The sequence below is a fragment of the Tamandua tetradactyla genome, chromosome X (assembly GCF_023851605.1).
Source record: "Tamandua tetradactyla isolate mTamTet1 chromosome X, mTamTet1.pri, whole genome shotgun sequence".
Classification (NCBI taxonomy): Eukaryota; Metazoa; Chordata; class Mammalia; order Pilosa; family Myrmecophagidae; genus Tamandua; species Tamandua tetradactyla.
Window position 1 is genome coordinate 57213116 of NC_135353.1, and position 13270 is coordinate 57226385.

A 13270-nucleotide genomic window follows, 5' to 3' on the forward strand; every position below is an offset into this window, starting at 1 on the left:
TGCGCTTTTGTCTGGCCAGCGTACCTTACTAGACTTTTACCTTTGGGTAAATCACTTCCTCTCTGTATTCTCATCTGTAAAAGGATAGGGGTAGGGTGGAAAGAGGGGGAGTAGCAGTATTTGGTAGGAAAGTACTGGCCTAGGAATCTCAGATTCAGATTTCTGGTCTAGTGTTGCTACTTAATTTCCTCTGTGACTTGGGAAAATCACTTTCCCCTTTACTAGGCTACAGTCCCCTCATATGTAAAACAAGAGGGTTGAATTAGGTGATTCATGAAAGTCCCTACCAGCCAGGAAACTGGATAATTCTATGAAAACGAGATTCATTCAACAAACATTGATTGGAATGCCTACTCTATGCTGGGCACTGTTTAATGATGTTTATAAAAGGGCTTGCGGTTGGGCAAAGATCATGAGATCCCGAAATCAACTGCTTCTTGCTCCTGAAAATGCCCCAAATTGGCAATGTGGTGGACCAGTACAGCCAGTTCCTGCATTTCCCCTGCCCCACGCCCTGCCCTCCCCCTTCAACAACCCACCACCTGTAACTTTAAATAATGGTGATGAATCATGAGGAGTTTCTGAAACCTATTCCACCATCTGTCTGCTAGAGACATTCACTGGTGCTGTCATCAAGTTGCAGTGTGGTCTCTGGCTGCCCTAACTAAGAAAAGGGCCAGAAAGTAATGGCAGATTAATGGAGTTGGAAAGGAAGTGGTTGCTTTTTGACAGAAAAGTCTGTGAAACCCATTTGTGAGTTAAGCTGGAGAGTAGATCTGGAAAGATTCTCAGCATCTTGAATCTGAGATTACTTGTTCCAAAAGGGATCTTGAAAGGTCCTTACAACTATATGCTCCTGCTGCCAAGCAGGGGGTGCCTGGTCCATTTCAGAGGGATAAGCTGTTTTATTGACAATACCCAGGAAAGGACATGGCAGTTTTTCTCAGTAGCTAGGCTAGAGTTCAACAACCTTCCCTGGCTGGAAATTTGTATCCCATTTTGGTTGTAGGAAAAGTGACTGAACAGTGCTTTCTCAGTGACAGATACAGGACATGAGACTGGGTATCCCTTATTTTATTCTATCTGTTTCAACATGGCTGATACACCCAGTGAAAAGCCTATACTAATGTAGTATTGGTATCCTACCCTAGGAAAATGTGAATTCCCAGTAACTTCATGTTGAACTCTTCTTCCCTCTTTCTCACTTGTAGTAGAGGTAGGTCCTATGAATTGTCTTCCTTCCCCTTTCACTGTCTGAAACAAATTTGTTCTTGAAGTACTTTTGCTTGAGTACTCACCTCCTTCCAGACCTCCAGACCAGCTAGGCCATTCAGTTTATTTTTATTTAGACTCCTCTCTTGCTGCTTGGTCCAAGAGGTATGTCAAGAGTTAAAAGCAATCTAATAAGGCTGCATTTGAGTTGGAAGAACAGTCACTAATCCTATTCTATGGTTTTTCCATTGCAGCCTAGAGACTTTAGAACACTGCATCAGGCAGAAGGAAGGGAAAATGGGAAAAATGCTTGGAAACAGAATCCTACAGGGACCCAAATGGTCCTTGAGAGAATAATATTAGCCAGAAGCAAGGGTCAAGTGGCACATAATTGAGCTCCAGGACTGGACAGCCATATGAAAACTAGGCCAGTGGTGCCTATATGATGCTGTGACCCAACCCATCTCCCATCCCTGCAGAGAAATCCGGGACCATGAGGAGCAGTCTGACCCTGGTGGGGACCCTCTGGGCCTTCCTGTCTCTTGTTACTGCTGTGGCCAGTTCTACCAGTTACTTCTTGCCTTACTGGCTCTTTGGATACCAGCTGGGGAAGCCAGTATCATTCAGCACATTCCGCAGGTGCAACTACCCTGTGCAGGGAGAGGGGCACAGTCTGATCATGGTGGAAGAGTGTGGGCGTTATGCCAGCTTCAGTGCCATCCCGAGTCTGGCCTGGCAGATGTGCACAGTGGTGACAGGTGCTGGCTGTGCTCTTCTGCTCCTGGTGGCGCTGGCTGCTGTCCTGGGCTGCTGCATAGAAGAGCTCATCTCCAGAATGATGGGACGTTGCATGGGAGCAGCACAATTTGTGGGAGGTAAGACTTGGATTGCTGGGATTGGGGAGGTTGGGGGCCTTTATGGGGAAAATGTGGGGAGCATGGCCTTATAGAGAAATCTACTTCCACCCCTTTATCTTTTTCTAACTCTAGGGCCATGGATAGAAATTCCTTTGGAATGTCTGTTCTAAGATTTCCCAAAGTACAATCTATATCAGTGTTTTATTCATAGAAAAATTGCCTAGTAGGCATAATTGATTTCAGTTATTTATTCTCCATTTCTGTTACCTTCCTCTGTCCATGGGGTACCCATTGCATAATATCCAGGTTTGCCTTCCGAGACAGAAATATACTCTGTAGTATTACTGCTCCAAAATAAACTTGATCTCTAAGAGCCCTGCTCTCTGATAGTTATAGGAGGATGCTGATATGATAAATACATACATACAGGTGTTAATTACTAACAAGAATTTAAAGTACAATTCTCACCAAAGAAATTAATCTCTAATAATGAAATGCTGCATACCAGACAGACTGTAGATGACTGCTTATGTGACTTACATCTAAAGCGAGCCAGGTCTCATAGCCATTAACAATCCTACACAGATTTCTTGTGGCCCTAAACCACTCCACTTGCCTCTTCCTTCTCATTTTCTCTCATTTTAGTACAGAGAACCTGGGGGGGCTGACAATGAGTAGATGGACTAGGAAATAGCAAAATGCAAAAACTGACAGCCTGTGGGAAAGCAATGAGACCAGTTTAATTTGAAGTGACTGAGAAAAAAAAACTGAGACAGACACAAGCAAATATGTGTATGCATATCAAGCTAGTCTGTACGCCTGGATGGGGCAGTGAGAAAAAGTACTGGTACAACCTACTGCTGATATTTTTTGTTGTTGTTGCTCACAGAGTTTTGGAATCATTATCTCATTCATTATCATTATTACCTCCATTAGCAGCACAGTGTGAGTGACTAGAACCAGGAAATTTGGATTCCACTTCTAGTTCTTTCCTCAAGTTACTCTGTGGTTATGGGCAAATGATATTACTTCTCCTGTGCTTCACTTCTCTTGAATTTTGTCCACTGGAAACTTAGCTTAAATCTTATTATCTTTTTTCTCTCCAAAGACTGCATTTAGTTGCCCTTGGGGTGAAATGGGGATGACGGGCCAAGGAAGTGATTCTCAATAGGGGTGATTTTGCTCACCTCAGAGGACATTAGCAATGTCTGGAGACATTTTCATTTGTCACAAATTTGGAGGGTGTGCCACTGACATCCAGTGGGTGCGAAACATCCTACAATGCACAGGACATTCCTTCCACTCCAACAAAGAATTTGGTCCAAAATGTTAATAGTGCAGAGTCTGAGGAGACCTGTGCTAAATTATCATGGTTTTCTGACCTGCTTATTAAAAGTTCTTGACTCTTTGTTGTGCCAGTTTGATTACTCCTTTCTTCAGACTCATTGTAAAAGTTTTAAATCTGAAATAATATTATAGCCTCCCTTCTTTCTGAGCTTTCCCTTCTTTACTCTTACTGGTTTTCTGACCACATTGGAAATTAAAGTCATGTTAAGTTTCCTTCTTCCCTTTGAAAACTATGGCACCAAACCAGGTGCTAAGGCTGGTCTAAGCCAATGATCGGCTTTCCCTTTGCAAGCTCTGGGGTTACTACAAATGAATCTTGGGCTCACCTCTTACCTGCACTTTTGAGCATGCTTTAATGAACTCAGCACTTAGATGGACACATTATTTCAGGTAGTGACACTTGGCTGGCAGGAGAAAGTGATGGTCCTTGTAATTCAAGTTTTTAGGGTCTAGTCAGTGCCTGGAGCAGAGAAAGTGCTCAGTAACTACAGAAAGCATGAATGCATGACCAAGGCAGCAACTAGTGTATGTTGGGATACATTGGACATGTCACATTTGGGCCACATCACATCCTTTCCTTTTTCCCTGGCTTCTGTACAGGACTGGTAGCATGCAGAATTCTCTTCCTGTCTGACTTAACCAGCTTGCATTTCTAAGGGTTTTCAGCAGAGCATGAGTAGAAGCTAACTGGCAGGAATCAAAGCAGTTCCAGCAGCCTTGCTCTGTCTCCAAACATTAACAGTGGTTCCTATTCCCAGCTTGTTTCTCCTTATGGGCTTGACTGAGACTCCTCCAAAGCCTTTATAGTTCTCCACACAATGAATTTTAGAGATTTCACCTGCTAGGTCTAGAAATTCAAAGGAAGTAATTGAAAGGAGATTTGGAAACCCACAGGCTTGGTGGGGCAGAACTTGGCTGAGTGATAGGTAGCATACCAAGGAAATCAAAACATCTAAGTGCCAATTCTATCTCACATGCTTCTGCTATTCTATATTCCCCATTAACCTTTGCTCATAGATGAGTGTCTTTAAAGTTCAAGAATGAAGTGCCATTTGACGATATTCATGGAAAGGGTCAAGATTCAGAGTGTAGTACAAGATTTATCCTGGGCAGGGGTATGATATTGCTTGAATTGCCAACCTCCACATCTTCCCCATCTGAAATAGACCAAATAGAAGCCATTCCCACTTCCTTGTTAGAGACTGGTGACTGTAGAGGTTGTATGAAATGTGGGTGAATAATGAAGTCAGCTTGGAAGTACCATATTTTCAAAGAGACCCTTGGCATAGGAAAATTAACCAAGGCTCTTCTGAGATCTTTGGCTTTAACCTTAGAAGTGGGCTTTGCAAGTACCAACAAGCAAGCCTGGACACTATTTTGAGCTCCATGGATAAAAGCCACAAATGAAAGGGTTGTTGGGGTTAAATTTAAGCTTGTTGTTCAGCTGAGGGGAACTTTTTTTGCTACTCCAAGCCTGGCTTCTTCTCAGCAGCTAGTACATTAACTGAAATACATCAGGGGGAGGAGCCAATTAGTTTCAGGTCTGGTTTATCTCTGCCAGATCCCAAACCACTGAAGAGATGGATTATCCATTAAAAACTCCCTCTTCCCCCTACCAGAGTCTGGTTCCCCAGTCTGGCAGCTGCCCACTGAGATGAGAGGTGGGAAGTGGGAGAGACAGGAAGAAATAAAGAGCTGCTGGCCTGAGTCATACTCAGAAAGGTGACCTGATGGGGCCCTTGGGTCCCATTTCTCCACCTGCAGCTGATCTAGCTGGACGAGCCTGGCGTCCAGAGAGTCTTCCACTGGGAACATTGTGCCCTGCTTCAGCCAGTGAAGGAAACATCTGGCCAGGAGATTATTTCAACCCTGGGGATACTGAAGTTTCCAACCAGCTGGCCCCCAGTCCTTGAGACCATTAGCCATTATTCACATTCCCCTGTGTGTACATAGGCAAGATGCTTGTAAATTATCCTCTATATTGAGTGAGAGCTAAACAAACTGGGAGTAGGAAAGAGGTAAATATACAGAACTTTTTGGCAAGGAAATGTGTGAGAACTTGGATTGGGTTACTCAAGGGAGGCCAAGAATCTTTCTAGAGCAAAGAATGTATAAGAATCACCTTGGGTGCTTCAAAACTGTGACTTCCCTTGACTCTCCATCCCCTCTTCCCATTTAGATATTTTAATATTTGAATAGGTGGAAGACTGGGTGCTTCTAAATATCTTCCCAGTGACTCTGATGTGTATGCTCTTTCCCCTTTTCCAACTCAAATGAGACCTGCCACCCTGGATATATTTTGTTAAAGGAACTGAATTCAGTACAACCCAGAGCAAATGCTTTTCTCCATGTAAGGTCTGCATGTAAAATGTTTCAAGATGAATAAAGTTGTTAGTGGAGGCAGATCATTGAGAACTTCATTCCAGGAAAAGGTGTAATCTTTCCACAAAACATTATTTTCTCTGGGAAGCATGCATTTCCTGGAAAGTCTTCCAAAGTTTCACCAGACATCACTTCATTTATCCTTACGATGCTGAGCAGGCATTATAAATGTGGCTTTCTGTTTATGAAAATGGCAAGTAAGTTAACCTACTAGAAAAGACTCATGTAGCAGATCTGAACAGAGCAGGGAATATGGTGCAGGGATTCTGACTCGCAGTTCTGGGCTTTATGCTCTTAATTTTTCTCTTTTCTTTTGGGGAATAATTAATATCACCATGTTTTTTCAAAGTGATCCATGAACCACTTGCAGCTGGAGAGATTTTGAATAAATATAGATTCCTCAGTAGTCTACTGTCTGGGCCGGCTAATATGACTTTTACACAGCCTTGTATGCTGATTTATTTTATTTAAGAAAGTTTATTATTAACGTTTATTACACCCAGTCCACTGAATTAAAACTTTGAAAATTGTGAAAAATGGGATATAAACAAAAGATATGTAAATGTAATTATGAAGTATTAATAAATGTAAACCCAGTGAAACTCCCATCTAACTTAAAGAACCAGGATATTACAGATAGTACTGAATTTCAATTTTATATCCAATTTTATGGCCAAATTTGCACATAATATTACAAATATTATTGACATGAATTTGTGAATGTGCACTCCTCATCTGATGTCTACTGAGTTTTTCATTACTAAATTTAAACTATATATGTCGCTATCATTACCTTTTCTTTTCTTAAGGCATTTTAAACATAGAATCACATACTCTACAGAATCCTTTTTATTTATTACGTATTAACTACTTTAAACAATGAACTTGGTACTATTAAAGTTAAAAACCCTCCCTCCCCCAAAGTTTTCAACTGGTAAGTGGTAGAGCCATGTGATTCCAGAAGTCTTCCTTTCGAAAATGCTGCCTCCCAAATTAGCTAATATAGCTAGACCTTACCCTGTTGAAAATCCCTTTGAAATTTACCATGACTTTTGCAATTTCCTTATGATCCTGTTTTATAGATACATTTTGATTCATAGTAAAACTTTATACTATGGTATCTCAAACTCCTGGTCATTTTTTTAAAAAAAAGTTTTATTTACACACCATATAATACATCTGAAGTGTACAAACAGTGGTTCTCGGTATAATCACAGAATTGTGCATTCATCACCACAATCAGCTTGAGAACATTCTCATTGTTCAAACTCCACCCCTCAAAAAAACCCATACCCCTTATACCCCAATTATGGGGACAGCATTGTTTTGGTACCTTTGTTAAAATTCATGCAAGAATATTACAATGTTATCATTAACTGTAGTCAAGTTTGCATTAGGTGTATTTTTCACCCTAAACACCCTATTGGTAACACCTTGTACTAGTGATCTACATTTGTTCTATTTCATGTAAGAACATTCTTAACATTTGTACAATTAAGCATTGTCATTGTCCACAACAGGGTTCACTATGTTATGCAGCCCCATTCTCTAACTTTCCTTTTAATGACATACACAACCCTCAACTTCCCCTTTCAACCAGAATCACACCCATATTTCAACACTGTCAGTTACCCTCACAGTAATGTGCTACCATCATTTCTATCCATTTCCAAACATTTAAAATCAAACTTATTTTAAAAATGTGCAAATTAAGCATCAAGTCCCCATTCTCTACCTTCTTTCTATCCCCCAGTAATCTATATTCTAGATTTTAGTTCCGAGAGTTTGCTCATTATAATTAGTTCATATTAATGAGATTATACAATATTTGCCCCTTTTTTGTCTGACTTATTTCACTCAACATAATATACTCAAGGTTCATCCATGTTGTCACATGCATCGGGACTTTATTCTTTCTTATAACTGAGTCATATTCCTTCATATATATATTTTGTGAATATGTCAGAATGAACATCAGTGCGCAAATGTCTGTTCATATCCTTGCTTTCAGTCCTTCTGAGTATATACCTAGTAGCAGGATTGCTGGATGATATAGCTATTCTATACTTAGCTTCCTTAGGCTGATTTATTTTTGAAAATATATTACAAAATATTTCAGATGTGTGTCCATCACTTGAGAGATAGAACATTAAAAGTACAGTTGAAGCCCCTCCTTCATACCCTAATCACATTTCTTTGTCCTACTGCAAAGGTAACTCTTGTCTTGAGTTTGTTATTTATCATCTCCCTCTTCCCTGCCTAATACCAATACACACTGAAGTTTCAGAAACTCTGTTCTGCTTTGCTCATGGTGCTGCTTCTTTCTGGAATTCCTTTTTCTACCAACTCTGCTTGTAAATATATGTCCATCTTTCAAAGGCCAGGTCAAATGCAGCTTCTCCTGTGCAGCCCATCCTGGTCTATTTTTGACATCTGTAGCATATGTGAACTGTCCTGTAACCCTAGAAGAGAATATGTGGAAGTCGAATGGGGGAGTTCTCTAGGACAGGAAGGTTGAGATATTGTAAATTTTCCACTGAGTTAGGTTTGAGTTGAATTTGTTACAAGAGCTATAAACAGAACAAATTAATAACAAATTAACCAATGCTAGGTCTCTGCTCAAGGCAGTAAATTCAAATGACCTAATAACTGTGTTTGGAGAAGAGTATTGGTAGCCATATAAAGACAGGTGACTTGTGGGTAAAAATGGGGAGTTTTGTCAATTCTACAGCTGGAATTGTGCATGTGAGTGCGTGTGGTTGGTAACACCTAGTGGGCAGGCTTTCCTTGTCCAGAGACAAAGTTAGCACAAGCCTAATTGTGAATGTGCAGTTGGGAGGGGTTCTTACAGTTGATGGCATATGAAGAAGTAGTAGTTCTGGATACAAGGCAAGTTGGGGGCATTTGGGATGTAGCTGGAGGTAGTATTTAATGTTCTGCCAGAGATTTTGCACCTGAGGGTTTGATTGGTGTGAAGGTTGCCACAGAGCAAAAACTGAGTGAAATGTGTAACTCCACACTCTGCTTGGTCAGAGCAATGAATTCAGACTATAGCAACCATGTTTGGGGAGAAACTTACATATATTTTGTAATAGGAGATTCTTGTGGAGGGGGCAGTTGAAAATAGAAGCAAAATGGCAGCCTGCTGGACACCCGCACATGTATAATAGGGGAATGAGGTTGATAAAACCCTCTAAAGGGCTTTCTTTCCCTTTCCAGGGGCAGCTAAGAATAGAAAAGTTCCCAGGTGAACATAAGCTGTTGGGACAAACTTATCCAAGGGGCATACATAGTTGGAGGGACAGTAAAACCCAGAGTTAACAGTAACATATAATAGCCTGGGCTACAGCTAGTGCAAGATGTTGCTGGGATTTAAATCCAGTTTTCTCTCATGCCAGAGCTCCTGCTCTTAACAATTTTAGTGGTTTTGTTTTGAGTGATGGTACTAGAACCACATGTATTATAATCATTGAAATGTATATTCCTAGCTATTAACTCATATATCTGGGTGGGGCCAAGAAGCTACAATTTTAATAAGATGCCATTCTTCCAAAAAATGTTAGGGCCTGGCATTAGCAAATGATTTCCCTGTTGCAATTTAAACCATATCTTCACAATTCTAAATTGAAGAGAACTGTTGGGGACAAAGATAACTGAGGTTAAGTTACCCTGTGATTTCAGTTTTATTTTTAATATGCTCTCCAGGGCATGTTTAACTAGAATCAAGTGCAATGAAATTAGCTGTCAGTTACAAGTCAAATGCCTCCATGAATTATGTTTACAACCTAATGTGCTCACCTGTATAAAAGGCACGGTGGCGGGATGGGGAGCAAGTAGGGCAGCTGGGCAGAATATGGAGCCAAGTATATTGGGGCAGGACATATATCTGCCAGATATTCCTGGGCTCTGGGTAAGAGCCTCTGCAAAACTGTGAGATACAACTCCAACCAGGAAGCTTTTGAATCAAGTACAAATTTGAATTTGCCCTACTCAGCTTTTAGCTTTTCAATTGTTTCTTATGAGGATAAAGAAGTGGGCAATAAATTAGCATGGAGAAGATAGTTGGAAACTGAGAGAGGAGCTAGAGGGAGTGCTTGCTGTTTAATATTTATAAAGATTAATAAATCTTTGTTATGCACTTACTATGTGCCAGGCACTTTTTGTGCATTAATCTCAAGTCTCAAAACAACCCTCTAAGGGAGGGTATTATTATTATTCCCATTTAAAGGTGAAGTAACTGAGATGCAGAAAGATTGAGTAACTAAGTTCATGCAGTTTCTAGGTGGCAAAGCTGAAATTTGAATTTAGGTCTAGACCAACTACAGACCAGCCCATTCTCTTAAGCTGTCATATTGAATTGACTCTCTATATCCAGTGCCTGCAAAATCCCTAGTGCCTGTTAGAGTTACTATTGCCAAAAGATGATCGTTTTTGGACACCCATGCCTGGAAGGACAGAGCCTGTAAGAAATAATGATCTCTCTGATTAGTGAGAAAAAGTGGCTATGTGATCTTGTGCCAATCACTTTCCTTTTCCTTGTTCCAACATCCATATCTGTAAAGGGGAGGTACTGGAGTAGGTAATCTCCAAAGGCCTCCCTAAAGTTCTATGGCTTGTATCAGGTTTCTGGGATGTCTCCCAACTCTGTAATGGGCATCTATTCAGAGGCTTCCCCTTGTGCAGTGTGGGTGAGGGAAACTCTCTATTAGATAACTGGAGCATACTCTAGAAAAGAAGCACTTATTAAGTACCAGGTATAAAACATACAGAATTGAGGATAAATATGGCCCCTGCCTTCAAGGAAACCACACTTCAGTGAGGGAAGCAGACAATGAACAACTATGAGGAATGTTTATCACAGGCTGTTTTTAATCACCAGAGTAAGCACTGGATGCCATGGGAACAGAGAAAGGGGACTCAAGACTTAACCTGGGTGTGGAAGTAGTGAGGGAAAGTTTCCTGGAGGAGGTAATCTCTGACCTGACTTCCTCAACAGTTAGGTCTGGAGAGCTGGTGAACCTGAAGGAGGTAGAAGTTTCTCCCTGCCAAAATGAGAAATGTCAGCACTAGTTCTAGATTGGGAAGTTAGAATTCATGACAGTCTCAGGGATCCAAATATTCTCCCAACTTGCTATAGAGGCTGGAAAGCAGAGCTGGTGTTTTTTTTTTTTATTTTTTATAAATTTATCTTCTTTCTTCCTAATCTGTGTGGGAAAGCTCAGTTTTTATCAACTCTTCCCTAAAAGGTATAAACAAGAAGCAGGACAAGACTTCGGTTCCATTTCCAGTTTTATTAACCACTTGTGAATACATGGGGCCATTTCTTCATGTCACAGGATCTCAGTTATCTGTGGTGGAAATTAGGGATGTTATTCTGCTGTCATTGGACAGATTCCAGAGTATAAAAAGGTCTTTGAGTGACCACTTTCATTCCCTTTAAGAATGAGACAGATAAGAATGCTTTCTAATTTTAAGCATTCTACTGAAGGGAATTCCTAACTTTAATTGGTCATTCCTTTAGTTTCTAAATCTTTTCTCACTATCAGAAAGTTCTCTTGATTATACTATTTAAACCCTTCTTGCCATTGCTTAAAGTTCTTGTCTTTTCCTGTGGCCTCACTGAGTATGGAGAAAAGCTGGATGCCATGTTGCACTTAAGCTTGGAGAGTACTTTGGGATCTTCTTCCAAAAGGATTGATCTGAATGCAAAGTGGTGTTATTAGCTTCTTGAAGTATACATGGAATGTTCCTCAGTGAGGAAATAAAAGTGAAGGCAAGACCAGCAGTGCTTGGAGCAGCCTGCATTTCAGGGTAAAGCTGAGCCCCAAGGCTGTGGATCCCATAAATTTGCCATTCCTTCATCATTGATCAAGCACCACCTCTGTGGTGTTTCTGTGCTATATGTCAGTTTTGGCATCTGCATTCCTGTGAGCTTTGTGTGTCACCAAAGTATAGTGTTCTTGTTATTGGGCTTTTTTTTGTTGTTGTTGCAAGTAGTACAGACTCACTTGAGTTCTTTCAAAGAAAATGGAGTTTATTGTAATATAAGAAAAGTAGAGCTGTAAAAGCCATCAGAAAGGATTGGCTTCTCTCTAGCTCTTTCATGGGCAATATGGAGTTTTCCTCATGGTGTTTATGCTTCATGCCACTTTTCTTCTCTATGCTTTCTCTCTACCAATATGGTTGCTCAGCTTACCCAGAATTATTGTCCACTCATAACTTTGACTTGGACTTGGCTTCAGCTTGATGCCCCCTTAATCTAGCTCTTGATTTTTTTTTTTACAACTTCTGCTCTATTTGATAACCAGCTTGGTATCTCTGATGTTTCTTGATTAACATGATCAGGGAAAAGAATCTAGCCTATGTCATCTATTCCTGCCAGACCATTATGTCATCTGTTACTGACCAGCTAATGAATCTGGTTGCATGTGGGTCAGATACCAATGCTTGGTCCAATACAATGTGACAGAGGCTGGGTGAATCATATATTAAAGCATGTGAAAATGACACTGTAGGCAAGAGCTGTGGGTGAGGCAGTTTCATTAGAAGGGAATATGGGCAAGCAGATACAGATTTGTATCTCTGGTAGGAAAGGTAAGAGAATCACTGTTTAAGGTCACACAGAATTTTCCTGAAGTCACTAAATGATCCAAGAAAAATGGGGATGAAGCAAGGGGCACGGTGGAAGTTAATGGGAGTCAAACAAGGGAGGCATGCTTGGCATGAAGAATGATTTCACAGGGAAGAGGGAGTGTGGTGCTCTACTCACCAGGGAAGCCATCTCTAAATGTATGCTTTCTATAAGTCTCAGCCAAACAGCTGAGTCCAAGTCACAGAAGTTATGACCTTTCTTCAGCTTCTACGGACCTACTTGACTCCTAGGAAAGGCTGCATTTTAGGAAAGAGTAGCTGTCTGTACCTTGTTAATCTCTCTTGAACTAGACCAAGAAAGAAGAGAGATCTGGTTGGAAAAGCTAACTTAGCCTTGTAAACCATTGTTGAAAACCTTTTGGTTGCAAAAAGTACATTGACCTGTCTCACTGCTCTTTCCTTATAAGTTTTCCCTTCTGCTATCTACTACATCTCATCACCCATGTTAGTGCAAAAAAAATCCTGTTAGGCTGTGTTTTAGTTTGTTAAAGCTGGTGGAATGTAATATACCAGAAACAGAAAGACTTTTAAAAGAGGAATTTATTAAATTGAAAGTTTACAGTTTTAAGGCTGTGAAGATGTTCAAATTAAGGCACCCACAAGAAGTTTACTTCACTTAAAATAGGCTGATGCCATCAAGAACACCTCTGTCAGCTGGGAAAGCACGTAGCTGGTGTCTGCTGGGGTCTTTGGGTTCTCAGCTGGAAAGGTACATGGCAACATCTGCTAGCTTTCTCTCCTCATTTCATATGGTTTCCCCAGGGGCATTTTCCTTCTGTATCTCCAAAAGTCTTTGGCTGTGTGGACTTTAAAGCTTTTTC

The 13270-nt window shown here is 40.7% G+C and overlaps 1 protein-coding gene across 1 annotated transcript in view; it reads left to right on the top strand.

Moving 5' to 3' along the window:
* The first annotated feature begins 1691 nt into the window (after positions 1-1691).
* The window catches only part of LHFPL1 (LHFPL tetraspan subfamily member 1), a 52366-nt gene continuing 40787 nt past the window's right edge, over positions 1692-13270 (top strand). The window contains 1 exon segment of the mRNA XM_077146967.1: positions 1692-2087. Coding sequence (XP_077003082.1) covers positions 1706-2087 — 382 coding nt within the window. The 5' untranslated portion in view covers positions 1692-1705.